Below are 26492 nucleotides of genomic sequence, written 5' to 3' on the forward strand. Positions count from 1 at the left end.
ATTGTTTCTTCTGTGATTTAAATGTGATTTTAATGAAGAATAAATAAAATGCATTGCATCCAGAACATAAGCCTACAATGTTTAACATTTGTGTTGCCTAGTCTTAGTGTTTCCAGGGCTGTTGAGGGAGTCTTTGTAGTGATTTGTGTATCTGGGAACTCTGCTCTAGTGTATGGAACAGTTACTGCTCCCCTCATCCTTCTGTCTTATCTAATTAAAGCTTCTTTTTCCTTTTCCTTTCTTCTGTAAAGGTTTTTAAAAGCTTTGCTTGTGATAGTGTTCAGTTCTGCTCGCAGTTTGTGGAGTGCTCCAAAAATGCCTTGTCACCAAGAGCAGCTGTTTTCCTTTGGGAAACAGAGTAATGTTAATTAAGGTGTTTAAATCATAGCAGCAGTAAAACGTAATTGAGTCGCTTCCAGTGAAGTATGTTTGTTGTTAAAGATGACTGCTGTCTGTCTGAACAGACAATTGCTGTGTTACTTTATACCTCTAGCTCCTTCAAAGGAAAAGGTTTGAGACAGACCACGAGACAAAAGTCAAGTTAATCTTGGGCACATAATGACTCCTTTAGAGCAAATTCTGAATAACAATGACAGCTGCATTATGAAAGAATGTACTGATCTGTGTGACATAAAATGCCCATGTGGAAAGGATGGACAGTTCTCTTTGATAAATGACTATTAGTTTGATTATGCAGCTCTTTCAGTTTTACCTTTCCTTGAGAAATAAGACTGAGTCTATACAGTGGGATGTGCTTTTCTTAATGCTATGTTTATCTTTAAAGGATCTAACTATGACCAATTGCTTTATGGGTTGCTGTCTTTCCTTTTTTATGGTATGTTGGATTGTTTTAAGTGGAAATGCCAGAGACATTTATCACTTTGAAAATGCAACTAAAACTTCGTATAAATATATCATTACTTTGGTCTGGTCCACTGCAAAAGTAAATTTATTTTCTTTAGATACTCTACAATATTTTCTGAATCAAAATTTGGATTAATAGTTGTTCCAGGAAACGTTTTTATTTGAAACCAAATTAATTCTTTGAATGTGTGACTGTCATGGATGGAGTGGTGCACCTCACTCCTCAGAGAGAAGCGATAACTGTTTCACAATGTTTGTAAATAAGACAGCGGTTAGCAAGATTTGGAGACAAGGCACACTTGATTATTTACTGCATAGAGGATGGGTCAGAAAAGGCTGACATGGAGATCCTCCTGTTGTGTTGTGAGATTCAGAGAAGACCCCTTTACTTTCTAACTTCCTTCTCAGAGGGAGTTTAGAAGCGTCTGGGTCCAGAATTAGTTCCAGACTTGGTCAGTGGTTGGTGTCTAAAGCATTATACGTGCGCGAACAAAACTTGAAACTAATAGAAAAAGTAATAAGAATCAAAACAAACCTGAAAGCATTATATCACTTCTGTAAATGCCTCCCATGTAAAACCACCACAACTTTGTGTTACTTAGCTAAGATTCTAAGTTTGGCATGCTGTTATTCATTTGCTAAGGGTCTGTTGTGGCAAGGCGTTTGTCAGCCTTGAGGAGCAGCCATTGCGGGTGGGGGAGGCAGGGAATCCACTACCACAGTGAAATGCCTTACAGGAATGTTATGGGTAGTGAAGACTTTGTTTGTTGCTTCAAGATGATGCTGTTTATTCATTCTAGGAAAGCAGAAAAAGACTCATACCATGGATGGTCACACACTAATATAAATACTCACCCACAGTGTGCTGGGAGTAGTTTGGCCACATTCTGATTAGTCTTCCCAGCTCTCCTTGACTTTCAAAACTTGGTTCGTGTCTGGGAAGCTATCAAGGGTCTTGTTCAACCTCTTACTAATAGTTGGGATGAAGTGGTTGAACACAAACCTATTTTTAAACAGATGAGTAACTTCCTAGTGCTCCAGCTTGCAGGAACCAAAGGAAGACTGAAGGTAGTTTTAGGCATGCCCTGTCTGTAGATTTATCCCCCCTTTCACGTGCAGATGACTGAATGTGTGTGCAGTGAACACAAGCTTGAACTTCTGCTGCAGGTACATGATCTGATGCATTAGTATAAGACAAACCACATCAGTTAATCACACAAATTATGCTTGAATCTGAATGAGAGAGAGAGGGAAAGGCATACATCCCCTTCTGCTGTCTTTGCTGAGACACTTTTTTGGTGGTGGGTAGAAGGGTATGGTTACTTTTTCAGCAGAAGTTAAAACTGCAAAGGTGGGGACACATCTTGATATGCTGTGCTGTGTTTCAGAGTCATTGGTATTTGTATGGAGGTTGTGTTTCTGCAGCACTGCATGCTATTGGGAGTTGTCAGATCAGGTTTAATGTCAGGTTTGACCCCTGATCTGTGTTAACCTGTGATTGGCCTTACCTGCTGCTGCAGCTGAGCACAGTTCTGTGCTGTGTTTCTGCACTGCTGTCCTTTTATTCAGACACAAATAACTTCTTCCACCTCTGTTCATTTTCACTTGCTGTACAAAGGAGTTATACTCCTTTTGAATCCTTCTGGTGCCTGAAATATGTAACTTGAAGCTCAGAAAGTGTATTCTCCAGCATAATTCTTTTCTTCTTCATAGTTTATTGGAGGTTAGTGGAGGGTAATTCATGTCTGAAGTGCTTTAGAATCATGGAGTTATGTAGAAAATTTTAAGTACTATGTTTGTGACTATTACAGATTTTGTGTTATTTCAGCAGCTTGGTGACCTGAAAATGAACGAAGATATCTCTAAGAACTGAATTTCTTAAATTATTTAATGATGTAGTTGAATCAAAGTCTGTATAATAGAAATGTAGATATGAGCTGCAGAAGAAATCGGAGTTTAAAATTTCAGATTGAAATATTCTGGTTTTAGAGGTGCAATTACTAATGAATATGTAGTTTTCAGAGTAGGGGAGAGAGGGGGATATATTCACAAACAATATATTCTGTAGAAATTGTAACTTAATAGAAATATAACCTGAACTTAATTTTTTCAGTCAGAAATAACATTAAAATGTTTGTTTTGGCAATCTGAGAGGCAAGTCCTGTTTTCTAGTTTCATTTTCAGGTGTTTTATTACTGAGTGAGTAGAAAACTGTTCATGACCTTCAGCTGCAATGACTCAAAAAACAGTATTTGAGTTGTATGTTGAATATATTGCACCAAAAGCATTAAGCTAGTATACACATATGTATTTATGGATAAAATAAGCCTATTTTGAAAGTGTTGGCAACAGAGGAAGAATATTGAATTGATATCAAGCTTCTGATTTGCACAGGGAATCTCACCCCTAGCAGAAGTGTGGCTGGCACAGTGGACAGGAAATGAAGGAGGCCAGTAGATATGTGTCCTTTCCTACTTGGATCTAAATGGCATCTCTCTCTGAAATCCATCTGTCAGGTGTATAATGATGAGAAGGAGGATGCAGCTGGACATTGTGTTATGTGATAGAAACTTCAGCAGTGTCTACTTGACCAGACTTGAGGTGGGTTAGAGTTTGAATAGCTCTATCTATTAATAAGGATGTGTCTGGCTGCTAGTAATGCCATTTTTGTTTATCAAAGTGCCTTCATCAAAGAACAAATCTGGGTAAAAGTGTATTTTGAGGCTACTTGTGAAACTATTGAGAATACATTTCAGAAACTCAGCTCCGAGTGTGATTCTGCAAGGCAAGGTGCAGTATCCCTTGCTGAGATTGAATACTGACCTGTAGTTCTAGTTGGACATATGAAAGAAGTTACTATCTGAAATTAGTTTCCTTCCCACTTCCTTTCTCTCCCTACCTTTTTTTCCCAACTACAAAAGACATTTTTTCAAAAACCATTTGCTTAGCAAAATCATAGGCTTTTCTCAGACTTCTGAGAAGAAAAGCACAATGCTTTGACCTTTGCTTGTAAGAAAAGGAGGTGCCAAGATACCAGATGCTTTGAAGGAACTGAGAGGACAAATCTGAAGACTGCTGACAGAGGGAAACTGATGTCCAGGATGGTGAACTATCTGAGCTTTCTGACCATTTGATGTACCTTAGGGCAGCTGCCAAACTGGCACAGCTCAAAGACCAGTGTGCCAAGGGGCCAGATGCTACTGTTGCAAAATCATTCCTGAAGTTGGCATCTCTGGCCTGTGGAAGTAATCCTGTAAGAAGTATCAGAAGGACAGGGGTGTGTGGTGAGTAAATGGTGCATCAGTGTTGCCCTAAAATCTGAGTAACCATTTAGTGCAATTTTCTTGTCCCAACAGTTGCAAAAGATTTAAGATAAAAAATTACATAAAAGCGCACAGGAGTCCTTTTGCATAGTCCAGGTGTATCCACTGCTTTCAGGGATGGCTGTGCTTCCAGCTGATCAGGTTCTGGTCCCTCACAGTAAGATGGCAGGAACAGTAGTTTAAGAACCACCATACAGAAAAAAATCCAAGAGATGAACAGCTAAAGGATAATCAGTGCTTGCTTACCACTAGCTGTGCTTTTATATTGAATGTCTTGAAGTTTTTGTTGATATTGGAGGGTATTTTTTATCAGGAAATAGAAACTTGACTTTAAATAAGATACTTGAGCTGTCTTCTCATATATGTAAAATCCTGTACCACCTTATGCTGCATTTTTCAAGTAACGTAATTGTCTGAATACTACATATTAATCATACCAAATAATTGCTTTTGTGTGCATAATCAAGTTATAACTTGCATATTTGTGTAGACAGTCACTGCATCTTTCATGTCCAGTGTACATTTAATTAATAAAAATGTACTTCTCACTATATGAAAATGTAACTCTTCCTTTGCTCTATCCTGTAGTATGAATTGAGATATAACTTCCTTAAACATTTGTGTGGACTTGGTGCAAGGAAGTATCAATCATGAAGAGGCTGAGTCTTTCCACATAATTGCCCATTATGTATTTTGTCAGTGTCAGAAAAGAATGTAGACTGTCTTTGAAGAGTACAGAAACTTCAAAAACCTGCCATGTGCACAAATACCTCTCTTTTCTTCCTTTCTCTGATGACTGGAGATACAGTACTACATTGTTCCCTCTGTCTGATGGCCTTTCAGAACTTAAATAATAGATATTCCCACAAAATTGACATTTGGATCAAAGTGAAGCAAGTGATTTCTTTTCCACCACTAAGCAAGGCAGGGTTCCTCAGGATGTGAGTACACCCTTTGAAACATGCTATTCTTGTTTTGTTTAAATAAATTGCATTTATTGAAATAACTGGTAATATGTAAGGTATTTGTGATACATGTGATAATGCTTGCAAGAGCAAACATTAAGCACTGAATGCCAGGAGGAAAGGGTGAAAATACTGCAGTAGGGAAGGATAGTCTGTGATTATTCTGGCTGCATGTTTGTTGGAATGCTTGTCTTCAGAGGACCTTTTATTTAGCAGAAGCACTGATTTGTCTGTTGGGATTTCAGCCCCTTCATCCTGTGGTCAAGAAGGAAGGAGCAGCAGCTTCCATCAATTCCAAGGCAGCCAGCCCTTTCCTTTGTCCACTTTGTCCCCATTGTGTTATCAGGTGTGAATCTAGGCATAAGGCTACTGCTGGAACTGCTGGCACAAGCCAGCCAGTGTGGGCACCTTTAGCTGGTGTCAGGAGACAGACTGGCAGCCCTCTCCCCTCCACCCTTGGCTTTAAGAACATGTATATATACATCAAAAAATAGAACTACAATGCTGTAGAGACAAAGTGCTCAAATGAAAATAATGGCTTTTTTTTTTTAAGAAAAGCCCTCCTGTTTTAATAGTTAAGGTAGTATCTCTTCAGGGAGAAATCAATGTCTGTTCTTTGGCAAAAATGTCAGCTTCTCTCGTACTGAATAGGCCATGTCTGAAGCACACTGCTGCTCAGGGAGGATGCAGTCCTCTTAGAAGGCAGACATCCTGCTGGTCTTGAGTTTCAGCAGTGCACTCGGGAGCTTTTGGTTGGTACATGAAAAGCTAACTGGCAGCGGCTTCTGCACAGGAGGATTGGATGTAATTGGATTTCCTATCAAGTAGGAAGTAGGTAAAGTCTTTAGAAGGAGCTAAAAGGCAGGTATATAAGATAAAATATCCCAAGATTAATGTATATTTCTCTATTTCCATGTACTATAAATCCTTTTGTCCTTTTCGTGGAACTTCTCAGGTTTTGTGCAATGACAGTGAGGGAGGATTTCCAGCAGGTGGTAGGAGGGGGATGGATAGAGAATGCTCTGCTCTGGGGCATGAGGTAAGGGGCAGAGACAGGGCTCTTTCTGAATCCCAGTAAGAAAGGCCCAATAACAAATAGCTTAATAAAATAGCTGTTTTAATAATAGGAAATGAATGGAATAATACAGATAGCAGGTAAATCGTACGTCCCTTCAGATGCTGGGCACCTGTGTTTGTGGAGCATGGGATCAGTTTTCTGGCAGTGCCACATGGATACTGGCGGTGGAGGCATTCCCTTGTTTTGCTCATTCAATCTGCTATGTGATTTTTCAATCAAGAAATCAACCCTGGTGATAATTTCTGCTGTCAGACAGAAGGATGGCTCACATGAGAACTTCTTGCAGCTCTTACATACATGAGGACAGGCCAGCAGTGTAATCCCTGTTACGGAGTGGGAGTTGCCTGCAGGCTCCTCTGTTCCTACCAGCTGACTGGGTCTGTCCCTTGGCCAAGGTGTTTGGGCACCACAGGCCTGGGTCTGCGTAGGCTGTGTGGATCACTGATTCCTTGATGTGCCATGGTCTCCTAGTTAGCATCAGTATGGGGGTCTCCCAGACATGTTTTGGTGGCCATGGGGCCCTGCTAGTAGGTACTTGCCCAGCCCAGCACAGCTCAAACTGTCTGCTCTGGATGCAGCTGCTTCAAAAATGGTCACTAGAGTTTAGGATGGGCATGTAGGATTGTGGAGCAGAAGAGGACATTACAAAGCCACAACACTGCAGGTACCTAGATCCAGCTCATTGCCATAAATCATAGATAAGTCATTGATATACATCGTCATGTATCTTGCAGATGTGAGGACTTGCAGCATTGGCATGGTGTTGTTAATTACAGTCAGCACATATCCCTCCCCTGCTAAAATAGAAGAGACTTTAAAAATGGTGCCTTTCTTCTCCTTCAGGGATTTTCCACCTTTCCTGAAAAGCAGTTCCCCTTTCCAAGGCTCTGGCATCATGTCCTGCTATGGCTTTCTGGACAAACCCCCTGCCCCTGGAAGATCTCTGCATCCAGCTTCTCAGTTCTGCTTTAAAGGGACCAGAGGGACAGTTTTGGAGTGTGGTCTCCTCCCTTCTGGCTTCTGCTTCTCTGAAGCTCTTGCCATAGTAGTTTACATGCAAAATATGCTGTGTGCAGCCCAGTTACCTTAATTGCTTCTCTGCTCAGTCAATTGGCAGCTGGCAGTTTAGTTGTCAGCTCCTTCTTCTCTCATCTTTGTTATCTAAGGGATTTACATAAATATCCTAAGGCACTATGCTGTTGAATATGCTACATCAGGGATTCTGATTTGTGAATATTAAAGGCTATTTTAATTCCTGAGACTTGACAGTCCAGGGTTAGAGCATTAGCAGTCAGACCATTTCCTGCGGCTTCACTGATGTCCCGCTGTCCTCCTCTGCATGTTTGTGAATCTGATGAATACAAAAGCGTAGATGTACTGACAGGCTTCTGCAATGTGTCAGTAAATATACTTTTTGCTACCTTTGGCCTGTGTAAGTGTGTGTGTCCTCCTTTCATTTCGTTATGCTTTGAAGGACAAAAACCTCAGAACTTAAAAACTGGAGCCTCTTATTGACTTTCTTAATATTTTTTCTTTCTTTTTGAGTGCCAGCAGTGCTTTTTAATACTTAAAAGAAAAAGGATAACTGAGTTGCAAAAGTAACTTACTACAACCCTACAACTACACTACCTGACTAAAAATTGAACACATTAGTCATAAACTCCAGAAACACAGAAACCCACTTGGAATTTAGACTCTCCAAAACAGGAAGTCCTGGCAGTGGAACAGCAGGAGCAAAGAGATTAGATTAAGTTGGGAAAAGGAATATTGTGGGTTGTGGGCTTTATGAAGCTGTAATAAACCCTTTAGTGTAGGTATATGTAGAGCACATTTTCTTTTAAAAACATAACTCTAGTATACCAAAAATAATGACTGTAATTTTTTAATCTGTAATCAACATGGCATCTTCTAATTATGAATATGAAGTTTTTTAGGACTTGCCTATTTTAACAGCTTACCTGAAAATATTTTAGTAAAGAAGTAAAATTAAGGCCATCTAAACAAATTAAGGATCGCTGAGTTACCCATCAAATTGTTTAATCTTGGAAGCTTCACTCTTTGATGAAAACTAAAATATATGCAAAGGATTGTCTCTTTATCTCATAGTATGTGCTTTCAGTCTGTCTTTGGCAGATACTATAAAACAGTTCTTTTTTTCTGAAAAGGCACATCTAAAGAACTGGAATTGAATGCATTTTGAAAATGGGAAAAAATTGGCTTCTGGCCATTAAAATTCATGTAAATAGGTAATTTGGTGAGATCCATAGAATTGTAATAGCTTTCTTTTTCCTGGTCATTGCCCCAGGTATCAGCATGTACTCTGTATTGCACAGCAAGTTCAACAGAAAGGAAATATCATGGTTCCAGACTTTGATTTTTGAAATATTTACTTGGTCAATTTTTTTCACATTTTGTTGAATGAATTCAAGTCTTTGCGTCACTTGCCATTCATTGCCTTTGTGATTCTTCTCTGCTGCTGAAGAAGTGGGAAGGTTTTCTCTTATGCATTTTATTCTACTCCTACAAGACTGTGCACAGTACTTTGAAAAGTAAACAGGAAGCAAGAAAGAGGAGAATGACCAAGTTGGATTCGTTTGTGATTGCGCTGTCACCAATATTAAGTCGCTGCGCTCATGGCTTGCTAACTGGAGTGAATTTGTTGTAGAGCAGAAATAAGTGTGCAATCATGTTTCTGCACATTAATAGTGTTGAATGCAGGCAGATCTGTGTCTCTTCTCTCCCATTACCCACCTGATGCTTTCTCGGATACCGTCCTGTTGTGCACTGGGCATGTTTGAAGGCAGCTCTCATGGGAGATTGCATTTTTGAAGCCTGTTCTTGCACTGGCTCAGTTGCTTTTGAATAGCAGCCCTGCAAAAACATCAGTCCAGTCTTACATCTGCATTTTCAAGATGACGTTTTGCCAGCAGTGGATCAAATTATAGCTTTGTGGATCAAAGCCGTAACAGTGGGTCCTGTAAGTACTATTTCAGCTGCTTGCAGAACTGCTGGAGTGGAAGCTGTCTCTGCTCTGCAGTATGGCCCTCTCACAGAGGAGTGTGTGGCAACAGAGTTTGAACATACTCAGCTGATTGTGTTGCTGGCAATTTACTCCCATGGGGGGAGAGTAGAGAGGCCCTGGCACCTGCCCCCTGCCATGTCTGGATGGCAGAGGCCTCGGATGCTCTGCAGGGTGGGTGGTGCCCATAGAGATGGGCAACTTTATTCTGGGTGATTTATTTCAGGTTGCGAAGATCCCTGTACTCGGGTACCAGGGATCTTCTCTCTGGAGAAGAGGACAAGAACCTGTAATTACTCAGCAATTTGGCAGAGGAGGTTGCTGGAGTTGTTTGGGTCAGTGTCAATCTGATGGCTCTTTTGCTGCTAACAGTTCTGGAGTTAGAAATTTCATAGCAGAGCACGTGAGAAGCTCTGCTTTATGTGGTGTTCAGAAGAAGGCCACCTATACAAAATCCTATCATGCTGTATGCAAATGGCTTTGCTCCATCATGGGGTTGGCACAGAGGTCTAGGGATGTGTGTCCATATCCTTTAACTTTTTGGTTTTGCATCAACAGGAGGAGCAGGTGCTTTCCTGCCCATCTCCCAAGCAGCCAAAATGAAGAAGTTAAAAGACTGCTGAACAGCTACATCTGATTTGCTGCTGGATAAGGGTCATAGAAATGTGATCACTGTCTTTTGCAAATCTTGCCACTATCAAAGAGTTGTAGGATGTATAATATTTTATTTTTTTCTGATGGAGAGAGTGAAAAGGTAGTGATAGAAAGGTGTAGATACGCATATAAGCTGACATAGTCAGGTACATGGGGTTTGTGAGTGTGTATAGGTAAGCAGCTGAAATGAATTTGTTTTCATCTGACAATGAGCTAGGCAAAGATCTCAGTCTTTGTCTTGTACATTTCATCTACAGGTCTGTGGTCCTTCCTTGGCTTTCATTATTAAATCTGTAGCATTATAAGTGTTCAACTAATACAGACATGAAGGGGTTACTTTTTGTAGCAGAATTCTGGAAAATGTACTGTGCAATAAAATTACCATAAATCTTTACCCAAATAACCAGGCATAATAAAATTAACAAACTAGCAGTGGTGAATACAGATGTATTTGCAAGGCATCTCCTTCTGTTCTGAGATTTTTTTTTATTTCGTGATTTGTCTGCAGCATGCTACCTGTGCCATTGGGGATGGTAATTTCTGTAGTGTGATGATAAACAAGACTCATTGGCCAAAGAGAGATCCCTTTGACATTGCTATGGTGAATGTACTTCATCACAGTCTTGTTGTGAATTGCTGTCAAATAGCTTAGCTTATATGAAGCATGAATGATGTGCTGGAAAGATTAATTTTGTCAGGTATACCTATGACAAGGGTAACTAACATCTCAGAAGGGAGAGTTTACAAGCACTTGCATGATTAGCCCAATCATCTTGTTTCATAATTAATTATGTTTATTCATGGATGAAGCTGTGATTTCTCTCTGGAACCAGGAAGTTAATTTCTGATAGCCATAATGAAAAATAAAATTACTCCACCAGGAGGACCATAATTTTCTGTGAAGAATGTAATCTTAAGTCTTTAGAATCCTGATGATATTGTGAATGCATGTGTGTTTACAATCTGTGGAGTTCATGTTTTTTTCTTTCAAGTTAAACGTCTGAGTACTACCCTTTACAGTGCATGTATTTTGCAATACTTTTAACAAAAGGAGGACAGAGTTGAATCCACTGACTGAATTCTGTTTGTGTGTGCCTCTTAATAGGACAGGTATTTTTGTGTTATGGAAAAAGACCTCAGATTTTACTGGGGAAGACTATTCGTCTTGAATTTGTTAGAATTGGATTTTGATGGTGGATAGCTAGCAAGAAGCATATACACATACACCCTCATTTTCCTTCTAGAATTGAGAATATTTCTAATAATGATCAGGAAATTCACTTAATTGCTATTAATATTAATTGCATGAATATGTATATTAGGTCATCTTGAGAATACACTGACTTTTGCTAGTAGCTCTGGGATGCTGTATAGTAAAACACAGGGAAAAGCTCTGATCAGTTTATTTTTCCTGACACAGTTTTCTGCTGGAGAGCTTTAAAATAGTTTAAGTTAAAATCAAGTGGTGCTACAAACAGTTCAAGCTTTAACTTCTCAGATTTAAATTTTCCATGTGGTTTTGGTTTTTAGTAAGTCTTGTAGATTTTATAGAACCACCATTTCTAAAGTCCATGGCTTTTTTCATAGACAACTTTCCACTTCTGTTCATGGCTCATCTTTGTCTCTTTACGCTTCCTGCTATATCTAGATTTCTTTTAAATCTCTCATCTACTTTGTCAGCTTCAGGAAGGGAAACAGTGTCCTCAGTGGATGATAAATTGTTGATGGTGAACTATGCCCATTCTTGAGGGATTATCAGCATATTTGGTAACCTTTTTAGACTGGTGTAAACTACAAAAATTCTTTAATCACTTCTTTGCTTTATACAGAGATAAAAAATACTTAAGAAAATTATAATTCCTTGCATTTTCATAGTTATATATGAATAGTCCTTAGTTTCTGGTGAAATTCATAAATTTTACAGAAACAATAGTTAGACAATTGTAAATTCAATGTCTTTAAAATTATATATATGGAAGTAAGGTAACATGTGCGTTATGATGTTAGCTATTGAAAATTAACAATGCACCTGCCAATGGTAACCCAATTTGACAAAATAATTGTTTTCAGTGTTCGACTTAGTCAAAATTTTACTGTTTGAAAACCCCCTTTATTCTGTTACACCATCCATGTACAGAGATCCTAGGTGCTGTCCTCTAAGAAGGAATAGGTGAAGACCATTGTTCATTAATAATATAATAATTCAGTGAGAATAAAAAGATAATACGTGGGTTATAGCTAAATGACTAATGATATGAAGTAAAACATGATTTTGGCTTGGAAGAAATTTGCATTGAATTTGACAAGGATAGAATTTGTGGAAAACAGGATGTGTAAAACAATAAAAATGAGACAGGGAACATAGGAACATCTTGAATGTGTTTAAGTCCTAAATAAAGCTTCTGAATATTTATTCCAGACTTTTTTTAAATCCTTACCTAAAAACTAAGATATCTTTTCTTTTTTCCTCCTCCTATTTTTTCCGTCCTCCTCTTTTTTTTTTTCCCCCTCCTACTTTTCTTCCTCCTATTATTACGCATGGTGAAACTCCCATCTTGAGTGCATGTTTTGCTCCCTTTCCCCTACCAAACAATTTAGCAGAATCTGAAAGCCACAGATTTCCTTGAGCCAGGGCTTGGTGTCTGGTTTGCCTCCTTTAAGAATTGTTTCTAATTGTAGCTCTCAGCCTGTGGAGGTGTAAGGTTGGCTTCCACATAGACATATCATGAAGGTGCAGAAAAAGCCAACGTTCACTTTGCTATTTTTCAAGTCTGGTTTCTAAAATCTTCTGTTTTCCCCTCAAAGTTCAGGTGATCAAACTCTTATGATGACCTTGTGATTATCTTTTTCTCCCTTTTTCCTTTTCCATGGGACCTCTTTCTTCCTACTTCTTTATACATACCACCCTTCAATTTTTTTCTAGATTGAAAAGATATAAATCTTTTCTGAATACAGTTGCTACTGTACAGGTAATACTCTTCTCAAAAGTAAGATAAATTGCTGTTCCAATTAATCAGTGTTTTGGAAGATGCCTGCATGATACTGCTGTGCTCTGAACTTAATGAAATAGCATCAAAATATACCAGGATGTTACTACTATTAAAAATCAGATTGTTCAGGCACAGAATACTTGCAATATATTTCATGGCTCAAAGGATGGTATGTATGTATTGCTGACATATTTATTAAGTGCTGTATCAGCCTATAGACTGGGTTGTAGGCAAAAGTGATTCATGGCTTTTTGGGAACTGCAGGAATGATTATTTCCATGCAGCAGCTTCATGAAATCAAGACCTGCCCCCGTGGTTCAGCTGAGTGACCACATGGGCAGCTGCTACTGATTTAAATGGTGGGAGTGACCTGATTTGGCACTGCCTGAAACATGAGGTTGGTGGTGAGGCATGAATGAGGCATGTAGAGGAGCAGGAGAGAGGGAGGCAGGCAGGCAACGGGACCATCTTGTGCTGTGGATGCTGAGAGCTGGTGCTGTGCCTCTGCCATGTTCTGGACGGTGTGAAGGAAACCTGCTGTATGAATTCCCTGGCTGTCAGCTGTGGCCCATGGTGGCTTGTCTGTGGTGCCAAGAGCAACAGGGACTGTGTTGTGGCTTATAACTTATTGAGGGTAAGCCTGGGACTCTCAGGCCTGCTGCTGTCCCTAAACGTGGAAAGAAAATAGTACAGGAGAAACAGCTCCTTCTCCCTTCATTTGGTGGAGTTTGGCCAACTGGCTTGTTTGTCCTGGTTGCTGCTTTCTGTAAGGGAAGAATGGTAGCAGTTGCTTAGGTTTATGATCAGATTCATTAAAATCCAAGAGATTTTGATCACTGACCTCAGTGTAGTCAGGTAACTGTGTTATCCCCTGCTCTGGAGGTTCAGCTAATAGCTCCTTGAGTAACAGGAGACACAGTCATGCTTTTCGAAGAGAAGATTGTTAGTCATCGTCTACTGTTAACGTGGAATGGGAGCAATTCACTCAGCGCTGTCTTATCAACTGCTTACAGCCATATTCAAATCAATTAAATTGCATAATTTTTCTATGTGCCATGCTTCCTGTCCAGAGCAATGGTCAATAATAATGCACAAGAGAGAATTCTCAGCAGTATTAGATGGGATCAGCTACATAAATGTCTATTAATGCAGCAATTTTGAGATAAGTTAAAAAGCAGCTGTGTTGACACATGTGAAGATGAATGCAGAGGAATAGATTAGTCTCAATTAACTAATTGCTTCTAATGAAGTTCAGAATATTTTGGTTTCATTACAGATTATTATTTTAATTACCAAGTTAATTTTTTCTGTTCTGAAAAGGAGAAATGTTAATATCTGTTTATATTGTTGTACAGACCACTTTCTGCTTCTGAACAGATCAACTTTTTAAAAAAAATAAGACTATATATTCAGCAGCAGAAGTACGATGAAGCGGTAAGTCTGTTTTTGCTATATATAAGGGTTTTTTCCTTTACATTGAAATTAACTGAGAAATAAAACTTTTTTCCTTCTTTATGATACACATCTCATTAACTCAAAACCCCACTGTAAATCCTCAAAATTTTACATTTTGATACCAATTCTAATAAATAATACTGGCTTGCTGTATTTTTTCTCATCCTTCTTAAACTGTTTGTTACTATTTCATCGTATAATGACACACAGTGTGTGTTTTTATTTTCCACACTAGAAAAGGGTAAATTGAGAGCTAAACTGAGGAATGTAGTTCATGTTTGCACTACTTAGACTGCTAGTTGCATGAAAAAAAAGTGTGGTATCTTGCTCCATCATAGATCCTGCCTTACCTGATGCTTTTTTTTCTACCTGAACCAGCTGTGCTTGGTTTTACTTTCACATTTCAGTGTGTCAGACTGGGAGCCATACATTAAATTATGCTTCTCAGTTCCAGTATTACTTTCCTAAGCATTTGCTAACACTCACTGTGTGACAGGGTACTTGATGGGTGCAGTTCACCAATGCTTGTATTCTGACGTTCACAGAATTTGTAGAGCTAAATGATACCAAGAAGTCTTTCATTTTAACATATTTGGTTTGGTCATTGACTTATGTGTTAAAAGGTATGAAAATATTGAATATGTAAGATTATATTTAACCTGCCAGGCACATGGAAGACTTCGCTTATGTGTTAGGGATCAGTTCTTTTTTCCTAAATGATTCTTAGGGTAATAAATTACTATTTTATGCACAGGACAGCTGAATCTATTTTATGCATTTTTACTTGCTTTGTTGTAACTTGGAAACCATTCAGCTTAAATAAATTCATCTATTTTACTGTGGGAGAAGGTTTTCTTTTTGGTTTCTTAATACTTGTACTTAGCTGTTAACATTTACTGATAGGAGACATTTTTATGCATTTCAGGAGTAGAACTTGTGATTTTGTATTGTTGCTTGTATGTAAGTTTTACTCCTTGTTTGAGTGCTCCAGGTGTTCAAGTTCACTCTTGATCGCTCACACATCAGATTTGTGCCTGTGCCTTGGTTATCCTCAGCATCCTGTATTGCAATGCAGAAAGGTTCCTCCATTCCCAGAACCTGGGGTTTGGATGATTGTTTGCCTGAACCTTGCAACTCTTTGCATTGCAAATATGCACTCAGAATTGTACAGAATAGATGTCTTTGGGGGTGAGTTTGCCCACTGGCAGACTTGTGATCTCTTCAGTAATTACTGTACCTTTTCCTGGGTTGTTCGTTGTTGAATCCCAACTGGATACCTGCACATATAAAAAAGCTTCATTGTGTATGTTCACCTTGTTACTGTACTCTTCCAAGTCACACGGATGAGCTTCCCACCTTTGGGTAAATCACAGCACACCCAAATGGCACGGTGGGAAAACCCTTGGTCATTATCATGATGTCTCCCCAGCGGAGGCACTGAGTGAGGGGACCTATGATTAGACTGGATACAACCCTTCCTATTTCCAAATGGTTTTTGAAATTGTCCTGAGAGCTAAAAGCAGCTGTTCTGTAAATGCATCTGGGTCTCCAGTTTAGTTTCTGAATTCACTGCTTGTGGTATCAGCTACTACTGAAGTGGAGCGCATCAAATCCCAGCAGGGAATACCTCAGGTTGTGGAGAGTGACCATGTTTCAGGTGCATCCTTAATCCTTCTCCTGTGTAAATGTGCCTTCAGAATCACATGACTGTTTTTTAAGGGGGTAGCTTATACTGGAATATGTACAGTCAAATGCTTCTGGGAAAACCAAATAGCATACTTGGTAGCAGGTGATGTTCAAGGCATGCTACCTGTGTGGCATTCACCTTCTAATCACTGTCATGGACAGGGAGGATGGTGGAGGAGCCAGGTGATGGCTGACTTGGATATCCAACAGGACTCCCAAGCAGTATGCACTCCAGCAGTTGGTGCTGGCCAAAACTCTGCCTGAGCACGGAGAGGACACACGTCCAGGAGTGATGGAGCTGCTTGAGCTCCAATTGCTGTCATTTAGGTTGGTTTGTGGAGTGGGGAGCTCACACTCTTCTAATACTTTACTTAAATGTTGTGTCTGCCTCCAGGTATCCCTGTGCAAAACGCTGATTAACCTTGCTTTGGAAGGCTTGTCTTACTATCACACATATGATAGATTATTCCTGGGTCTGAGCATTGCCCTGAGTTTTGTGGGCTGGACAACTTACGTGATTTTGGTAATTATCAAGGCCCATACCAATTTGACCAAGACTGTCCCAGCTAATAAAGAGGTGAGTGTGCTTCTTCAATTTTTCTTCCTACAGCTTTCCATTTGAGATGCCAATGCAAGTGTGAGAAAAACAGTGATTTAAAACTATTAAAGGGTCTGTCTTTAACCAGGTTTAGTTTTCCCAGGTTTAATTACCCAGGTTTAATTTTCAGTATTAACAGCACTCTATTGTTTGGAAGAGTACAGATTTCAGGCTTCCAGTTTCATTGATGCTTCTTCACTGTAAGACCGAAAAAAAAACCCCAGCATGCAAATAATTTTATTCCTGCTCTCTCTGGTAATTTTACATCTGTCCTCAGAAACTGTGCAGTCCAATCATGGCATTTTTAAGATGTATCGCCTGTTTTGATAGGTGAGCTGTGGTTTCACAGAACAGTGTGCTCTTTTGCTCTTTGTGATTTGCAAGAAGACATTAAAGATGAAGGAAGCTCTTTTTGACTAGATTATTATGGTTTGATTTTTCACAAAGTATAAAAGTCTAAGAATTTATTTTCAGTCATTTATCAGGAAAAGAGAGACCTCAAAAAGGTGAATAGGAAAAAAGCTAGCATTTCGCTAGAGAATGGTCAAAGCATTTGTGGGGAGGGGAAATTCTCCCAAACTTCAAGAATTGATTTCAGAATAAAAGGAATTGTTTCATTTTGTAATGTAGGTGAAATGAGCACTTACTTAACATCTTTACTGCCTTCAATATATTATTCTGAGAAAATTCCTATCATGCTATCTTGAGGTTTTTACTACTGGCTGAAATGAGATAGTCTTGACCTTTAGTGAAAATGCTCAAACAAAATTAAAATGGAAAATATTCATAAGTGCTGTACTGCATGATTTAGTTCTTCTTTCATCAAATAACTGAGAGGAAATAATCCAGAATGCATGTTATGTTAGATACAAACAAAATAATTACAATAAGTAGGCTGAGTATCAGGCATATTAATAACTGCATTAAGGAAAAATTTGCATTCTTAGTTGACATAGATTTTAATTTTGTATATTGATTTTACTTGTTGAAGACAAATTTTATGCTAGTGACACTGGCAGAAAAAAAGGTTAAGTATCTTAGTTCTTCATCTATAGAATTTGTCTTCAGTTTTCATAAGAGGCCCTTTTCTGTAGGAATCATTTCAGTGTTCCTAAATACTTAGAGAATCACAATGTGAGGCTAATGCTTCATATAGAGAATTTATTTGGTTTATAGCTTATATTGGAGCAACTTAAAGAAATTTGCTGAGTGACTAATCTACCACTGACAAATAGTCTCCAGCAAAGCACACCCTTATAAAATCAAGAAGCCTCTGAGTAATGAAACTACATGTCCTCTATATATCATCTTTAAAAGTTTTTGGCTTCTTATGCTGTGTATGAAAAAACAAATTTTTTTTTTCTTTTGGTATAGAATGTTGTTTTGCCTAGCAAGAAGTATAACCTTTAAATTTATTTTAAATATTCACAGAATTGCGAATCTCATTTCCACTTTCAATGCATGACTGACTATATTGGACTCTGTAGTATTTGTGTCACTACATGGAATAAAATGTTGATTGTGTGTGTTTACTCATTCGGTGATAAATTATACTCTGTGCATATCATATATATGCATATTCATTCTGTCTATATGTCAGCAAATGTAAAATTTAAAACTAATAAAGCAAAATTGCCCTAGGTCAGCTTTCTGTATGACATATCTTTTCTTAGGCTAATGGTATATCTTAGCAAAAGTTCTATTTTAAAGATAATTTAGAACTTGCATTTGCTGTCATTTTAGATCAAGGTAGTTGTACATCAGTTATAGGGAGGGGGAGCCTGAAAAGATGTTAATCCATCTAGGTGAACTGTGAGCTGATTGTCTCTTCTTCTCAGCATATTTAACACAGTTATGCATCTGTCTACCTAACTCTTTCAAAAAAGTAGCGTTTGTGCAGAAGAAAACAGTGTCTGTCATTGCCTACACTAAAGCTGCCTTTGCTATGTCAAGTTGTAATAGATACAGATAAATTTTTTTATTTAAAACTTGTATGAACCTTCCCTTACCAGTAGTTCTTCTGATATTTGAATGTCCTTGAATAAGGAAGAATAGTTCAATGACCTGACAAAAGGCAGATGTAGAATGACTATTTAATGCTTCTCTTTGCACAAACAAGGGGTTTCTGCTGATGATTAAGGACTGACCTGCCTATCTGAGATAACCCATTTAAAATTTTTCCTTCTCTTTGATGTTTCTCCTTTAGAGTGTTCTTAGTCTGAGAAGGTGTTTCTTTGAGTACATAATGTTCCAATCTTGTATCTATTTTTTTCTGAGAAAAGCCCAAGGCAGTACCTGTAGGTTAAGATGAAATATCTTGAAATGTAGCTATGGGGCTTTTAGAGCTGTGCAACACTAGTTCTCTGTTGTATTTTGAAATAGTGGGTCCTTTGAGGAAGGAAGTTTTTCTTGTGGAAGGTTGGTCACAAGCCTCCTTTTGCAGCTGTTCCTAGATCCTGAATAGTAGTGGAGTTTTTTCTGGTAGGAGTTAATGCTTAATATTTTAATTTAATTAGTTCTATTACAAATGTTTCAGGCAGGAGGAGGAAATGTGCTGATGGACTTTTCATTAAATGCTTTGACTGTAAGGCTATGAACTTGAACTTGATGGGTTATATTCCAAGCCTGTTTCTAGAATCTAAATTTGAGATTTCTTTTTCCCAAACCCGTTAGCACCTTGACTTCAGATGGATTTCAAGTATCCATTGAACATAAATGACATTGCATATATTGGGCTTCCAGATTGTACAAGTATGTCTTTACCATGCAGATTTTACTGCAGGACCTTATGAAGAGGCACATTTAGAATTAGATCTTCAAATCTTACTGTTTTGTTTTTGTTGGTTTTTTTATCTGGCTGGCAGCTTTGTCTAGAGTTATGTAGAGACACATGGTGGCTTGCATAGCTGTGTTAAAATAGCATTTGTTTTACTGCGTAACTAACAAATGGAAAATAGGGTGTACTTTAAAGCACTTTATTGCTGTTAAAATAATGTTTGTCCAACGTTTGTATTTCAGAAATCTACTGTTCTCTTCTATGGTTTTGCCTCTGCTGGAATGATAATAACTTTTTTCCTGTTGATTCAAAAATGTCCTTGGACATACTATATATACTGTCTCTTGCCAGTGCCAGTATGGTATGCAGTTGTGAAAGAGTAAGTAATGAATACAATTTATTACTACTGTTTTATAAGACCAAGTCTGGACTTCCTTTTTGTAGAGAATTCAATTTTTCCCATAAATTTGGGAGAAAACTTCATTAAGTGTTTCCTGAGACATTCCAAAGGACTCTGGTTTATATTTCAGTTGACATAATGAGTAGTGTCTGAACTGACTGATACAGTTGCCAATTCTAGACGATCTTTTCTATTAGCAAAAATAAATTAAGCTATTTCCATGAAAACATAATTTTAGTACTGTTGCCAAAGAGTGCTAAAATCTTTGCAAATACTTGTAGCAGCTGACTTATTTTGCAAAATGATCCTGCAAAGTGTCTAGTGTGGGGAACATCAGCTACTTTTGGAGAACACATGCTAGTCATGTTGAGGAATGTGCTCCCATATTGAAATATTTGTTTTGTTTGGGTCTCCTTTTACTCCAGGCCCAAAAATGCTTGTTATCTTCTGATTCCTTTTGCTGTCCTGATCTACTGGCAATTTGTAGATACCAACTCAGTATTATTCAGAGAAAATGATACCAACTGCAGTTAGATAATGAGCTGTCTCATAAAGCACAGGAAAAGCTAACAAGGAAGGTTTTTCTCTCTCTAAAGCTTCTGAATGTTTCATCAGTTATGACAGACATTAAGCACAACATAACCAAAAATATTCATATACTCAGAGTCAGTTTGGGTAGTGAATAATCTGAAGCTTGTCCAAACACTGGTGAAGATGTGCCAAATATGGGAGGAAAAAAGCTGGAGGATTTTATTGTAGTTTTTTCTATCAAGTAAAACTGGGCAGAAGGATCATCTGGCCATCAACCATGGGGTCTAGGCAGGACCAGCAGTACCTCTAAGTTTTTTTGTGCTCTGACCCCATCCTTGCCCTGTGAAGGTAAGGTGCTATATTATTTCTGGTTTTTTTTAAATGAATGTCATCTTGTTCCATCATTTTGAACAGAATTCCTGTCATTCAAGACCTTGCCACAAATGTTTTGTCACTTCATATTGGTCAATCTATAGGATTCCTCTTGGTTTGTGTACTGGGAATTGAAATACTGGTAAGTATTTTATCCTTATGTATCAACAGGGTATCTCATGTCTTATATTTTAGCTCTTTGAGGAATTTATGTGTTTTTCAGTCCTGTCTTGGGTTTTTTTTTTTTTACTTAGGTCTTCAGCTTTTTCTACCGCTCTGCACTTACTGTTGGCCTTCTTGTCTTTGCTGGCTGGCCAGTGATCACACAGCTGTGGGTTCAAGCTAAGGTATTGTATGGCTTTGGTGAACAGCTGGATTGCGTCTTAGGATGTTGGGAGTAATTTGGAATGCTGCTTTAGGGTCTTATTCAGTTATGCTCTTTTTCCCATCTCTGTCATAAGCTGCATGTAGCAAAGCAAGGGAATTTAATATGATCTGGATAGATCTGTTTTACAGCAGAAGTAATGAGTGCTTAAGAGTTTTGGGGTACCTGTGGATTAGCTATCACTTTTCTATTGTTGATGACTAAAAAATGCTTGACTCAGTCATATGAAATGCACATCATTTATCAAACTGTTGCAATGACCATGCTGTTGATGTGTACGATTGGTGAAAGTGTCACCCTTTAACTAATATGATCATTTATTAGAAAAAAATGTTGAAGATAACGGAAAGACAATTGTCAACTCATTATTGTCTGCAGTCAGCTGGGACACACTGTTCCTCAGAGGCAGCTTTCTGTATTGTTTTTCTTAGGAAAAAACCTCCACCTTCATGGAGTGGCATGATATTTAATTTAAGAGATATTTCTTCAATTAATTGATTCCAACATCTCTTATTTCAGGGGATACCTAAAACCTAGGGTTCTGGGATAGAGAAAAGGAGTCAAATTGCTAAGTCTTGGTCTCCAACAACTGCCAAGATGAAGGCTTGTATTTGTTTAATTTACAATTTTTTGTTCTAGTTGAGTAATCAAGTAACTTGTCTTAAAGGTGGATATGCACAGATGATGTTTTGTAGCATGAAATTTTCATTCAGGAATATGAATTTGACTTGAGCCTGAAAAATTTAAATGAGACAGCTCGTACAGTTTTTAGTTAAATAAAATGCCTGGGATAGGGTTGGTTTTTTTTTCATCCCAGCAAAGAGTTTCGGGAACTACTTAGATGGTTATATAAATGAAATTCTTTTCTGTATTACATTGAAGTGTTGTAATACCAATGACCCCGTGCTATTTTTTTTTTTAGTTAATCTTACTCCTTGGTGATGCAGGGTCTTTGCTTATGGGAGATGCTAGTAGCTGTTGGTAGTTAACTGAAGTATTTCTTTTTGATTAGACAATTGTCTGTCCACATGACCTCCTTCTTCTTCTAGACAAAAGCATTGATCTGGACTCTCCTGTGTGTGCTCCTGGCAATATTTCCATTAATGCCTGTTGTAGGAAGAGAACCAAACATTCCTCTGGTGTAAGAATCTCATCTTGTTCTTTACATTTTTTATTCCCTCTTTGATTCAAAATTTAGGCTGCCTTTTGATATTTGTGAGGAGCTGCATTATTGAAAGCTGTCTGAGACAGGACTTGAAATGTAGAGTTTAAATATCATGGTTATAGAGGACCTCAGTTATTCACTAATGAGAATGAGAATAGACTTTTAATTATTTTGCCACATCCTTTTGGTCTTTGTGTAATTCCGTAATTTCTTGTCAAGGGAAACATTTCGTACAATACAAGAATTTGCACATTTTACAAGAAAATAAAGGGGACCATTAAAAGAGAAGCTTCAGTGGGATATAAATATGGTCAACAGCACTATCATACGTAAATAAGAATTTAGTCAAAAGCAATATACTTGTGACAGCATCTTTCAGAATTTGTCCATCCAATTTTGAATAATTTGTCTTTGAGTAGCACTCTGTACCTAATGAGATATTCAAGGAAATAAACAGGGTAGGCAGAGCTCTTTTTCCTCTGTTTCTATGTCTCTTCTTTTTCCACTTCTGCTTCTCTATCCCAAGTCATCTTTTCTGGTATTGCTTGTCTGATTTTCTACAATTGTTGTTTTTTGTTTTTGTAGTGCATCTTTTGTTATCTGTCCCTCTCCTCTTGTGAGCCACTCTTTGGGCATTGGAGCATTCTCTCATATTTGCATGCAGTCCAGGTGGTTGGCCAGAAGGGTTAGGCTTGTGGTCTCTTTGTAGTTACTGCAGAAAAAGTGAATTTACCTCAGGGTGCCATGGCTCCTGCTGGCTGGCAGAAGATACTGTGCCTTAGCGGAGCCAGGATGCCTGATCCTCAGTGAAGTATGGGATTTGAGCAGTAATATGTGATTGCAGATAGAATTATGAGCCCAGATATTTCCAAGATTATTGACATTCTCCCTCAATATTTTCCACTGTGTTTTAAATCTATCATCTCTGAAAACCTTTCTTAGTCTCATTCCTTGGGCACATTAGAAATACTCAGCACAGATTTGCTTTGACTGTGTTACAGCCTCTCAGCTGTATCTACACATATATGTATTTCTGCTGGTCCAAACTGAGGTTTTTCTGTTCTTTAGAATATATGTGCACAGCTTAGAAATCAAAATGGAATTGAATTACCTACAGATCTTCCTCTTTGACACCTCTTTATATTCACCTTGCCCAGGCTGTACATCTTTCTATTTATTCTTCTGATGAAACATTTTACCTTTGAAACACTGTGTTTGTCTGCAACTTTTCAAGGGAGTTTTGGAGCTGGAAAGTTTTGGAGCAGCACTTAAAAATATATGTGACATTTCAGGATGTTGCAGATAAGTTGATGCTGGGGGAGAAGATACAAGAGGGAGAAATCAGAAAGCCAGTGAGAAATAGGTGTTTCTCTTCTTGGACGGTGGTACTGTCAAGTCAGGACTTTTCAGTACATTAATGAAACTTGTATGGTAGGAGCAGGGAGCTCCTGGGTCAGCTCAGTCATAAAAAGGAAACATTGGGATGAAAGCAGGGCTAGATAATCCAAGAGGAACCTGGAGACACTGAATATGCAGGATAGACTAGGAAACCCAAAGCGTTCCTTGGGTTGAATCTGATGTGGGATGTCAAGTGCAACAAGACAGTGTACAGTAGCAAAAGAAATTTTTGATGTTGTTTTCTGAGATTTTATTGTTCTTTGGTTTGTTTTTGCAGAATAGCAGCTGGTTTGCTGACCATCTTGATATCTTTCTTCTCGTTGGCATCTCTTTGTAAAAGTGAAAATAAGTACAGAGATAATGAAGATCTGAAAGTATATTTTTATCAGGTCAGTTGTTACTTTTCAGTAATTCTGAATGTTAGAGGGTTTTTATGTGCAAATCTTTACTTACCTTCTAAGAACATATTTCTACCAAGGCCACAATTTTCAAGAAAAATATGATTGTTCCTAAGAGTTTTCTCCTTGGCTATTTTAAGAGGACCATGTGTGCGTATTTAAACATCATCATGCTGTGTTCCCAAAAGCCCCCATCCTGTGCATAATTATATTGCTTGATATATCAATGTGCATATAGATTTTGATGCTCAGCTTAGAGAGTTTGAGAGTTTGTCCCACCTTTGGTCTGTGGATATCACTCCCAGTGACCTTTGCTGTAGTTGCATGTGCACACTTGGGCTTGCTGGTTTGGGGGCTGACCTAGTTCTAGTTTCTGGCTGTAGAAGAACAATGGGAGACTGATACTGAGCTGGTTTTCTGTTGGTTAAGTCTTCTTTCAGGTGAATTATATCTTTGTGAAATAGGTAGGTTTTTTTTTTCGTTCTTGGAGCTAATTAATTTAATATTCTAATAATACCTTGCATGTCTGCTGTCCTTTTTTTTTCTTTTTTTTTTTTCCCTCAACCTATTACAAGATAATAGTTTTATTACAGGACCAGCTTTATCTGTTATGATTTAGTGTATGGTGGAGTTTCTTGCTGAGCAAAGCAATGCACTTATTATATCAGTGATTTAGGTATGGAGCTCAAATTGGTTGAAAGGAGGAAGGGAAAGAGCAATGAATGCTTAAAATGGCTTTAGCTGAGCGTGAATGGATGTCAAATATGGTGGTGATGTCTCTTATTTTTTTCAGCTTGTATATGGAAAAGAGATGTCAGTTCCTTTCCTAAGTATTTAAAACATAAATTCCCAGTGTACAGTTGTCAATGTGTTTCTTGCTGGAATGCCTAAAAAAAGCTTACACTGGGTGGGGAAGTGAGGGAGCAACCCAGTAAGTGGCTGGCCAACCTCAACTCACCCCACAACTGCTGCAGCATCTCATGATGATGAAGAAATTGGTGCATAGTAAAAAAGTAATGCCAGACTATTCTTGAGCAAACATAGAGAATCAGGAAATTCACTCACAGAGTGATACTTAATTAGAGGAAAATGTTTTGCCTGCTTCTTCTGGAAGTAATATCTTCCTTTTCCTTCCAACTTTTAAGAGGATCATAAAGTTCCTCAAATTTCCTCTTAATCAGAAGATATTTTACAATAGTGACATCTAATTACTAGTCTCTATTAGACTTTTGTTTCAGTACCTTAATTGGGAATGGCAAATATGGGATCCACCATTCATGTTTTGGGTAAGGAAAGGATTTGGATTATTCAGATGTAGAGGGATAAAAGGACATTACAGAGACATTATATGTGTTTCTAAATAAATTTCTTGGTGTTAGGTTACATTTAGTTGCTTTGAAACATACAGGAATACAAAAAACAAAATGCTTGTCAGAATACTGGTATTTTTAGTCAATGAAATTCCCTAATTCTACTAGGAAGGGGTAATCTTAAAAAATGCTCATTTTAAGATCCTGAATTTTGATTACAATTCCCAGACAGTTTTAAAGGTGAGATGAATTCCCTAGTCAGGGGAGAGTACCTATTTTGCTGTGACAAATGGTGATCAGGCCTCTGGCATTCAAGTAGATAGGCACACTCAGTCAGATTCCTGCTCTGCGTCTGACAAGGGATTTCTTAAAAGTAGGTTTTGCAGGTCCCCCCTAAGTGGTGTTTGGAGGCAGTCATCAAAGGTTATGCCTTCCTCTGATAATGCTGTTACTTAATTTTTGGGGTCACTGATGAGTTAAGCCTAAGCCAATCTAACCAGTTGATTCTGTGATCTCTGAGAAGTCATTCAGTGATGATGAAGACAGAAGTCATTCATAATCCATCAGCTAGACTGCTGCAGTGCTTACTGTATAACTTTATTTTTGCTGGAGAGAGTACCAGTTTCTCTTTGCCATCCATTTCATGGGTAATGCCCAGTTTCTGCCACACTACTGAAAACCTGCTGTTTTCATTGGTTGATAATGTTGGACCAAGTTATTATTGCCAGGATGCTTGGACTTCATGTGTTTCCGAGGTGGTCAGTTTATGAGTTTCATCCTCTCAATTAGAATTATAGAAGAATTTTGGTTGGAAAAGACCTGTAAGCTCAAGTCTAGCCATTAACCTAACACTGCCCAGGTCACCACTAAACCATGTTCCTAAGTGCTACATCTACATGTTGTTTAACATAGTAGTCAACAGTAGGAATCCATGTCATTCTGATGGAACCAGGGGACAGGAAGGGTGTTTTCAGCCAGCCTTGTGCCCAGCTGGTTCTCCTGCCATTCTCCCTATGGGTCCTTAGGATGTTTGATTCTTAGGAGAGCTTCCAGCCAGAGCGGCTGGCAGTGTTGGGACTGCAGGTGTCACCCTTGGTTTCTTTTTTGTAGCTGTATGACCTAGAG

At 38.3% G+C, this 26492-nt stretch overlaps 1 protein-coding gene across 1 annotated transcript in view; it reads left to right on the forward strand.

Moving 5' to 3' along the window:
- Positions 1-26492, forward strand: part of PIGN (phosphatidylinositol glycan anchor biosynthesis class N) — a 99296-nt gene that overhangs the window by 45107 nt on the left and 27697 nt on the right. The window contains exons 13-19 of the mRNA XM_041427789.1: positions 14249-14327; positions 16429-16611; positions 19651-19787; positions 20754-20853; positions 20966-21058; positions 22146-22237; positions 23937-24048. Of these exons, the coding sequence (XP_041283723.1) occupies positions 14249-14327; positions 16429-16611; positions 19651-19787; positions 20754-20853; positions 20966-21058; positions 22146-22237; positions 23937-24048 (796 nt within the window). The remainder of the gene's footprint in view (positions 1-14248; positions 14328-16428; positions 16612-19650; positions 19788-20753; positions 20854-20965; positions 21059-22145; positions 22238-23936; positions 24049-26492) is intronic.

Source organism: Onychostruthus taczanowskii, unplaced genomic scaffold (assembly GCF_017590055.1).
Source record: "Onychostruthus taczanowskii isolate IOZ18803 unplaced genomic scaffold, ASM1759005v1 scaffold119, whole genome shotgun sequence".
Taxonomy (NCBI): Eukaryota; Metazoa; Chordata; class Aves; order Passeriformes; family Passeridae; genus Onychostruthus; species Onychostruthus taczanowskii.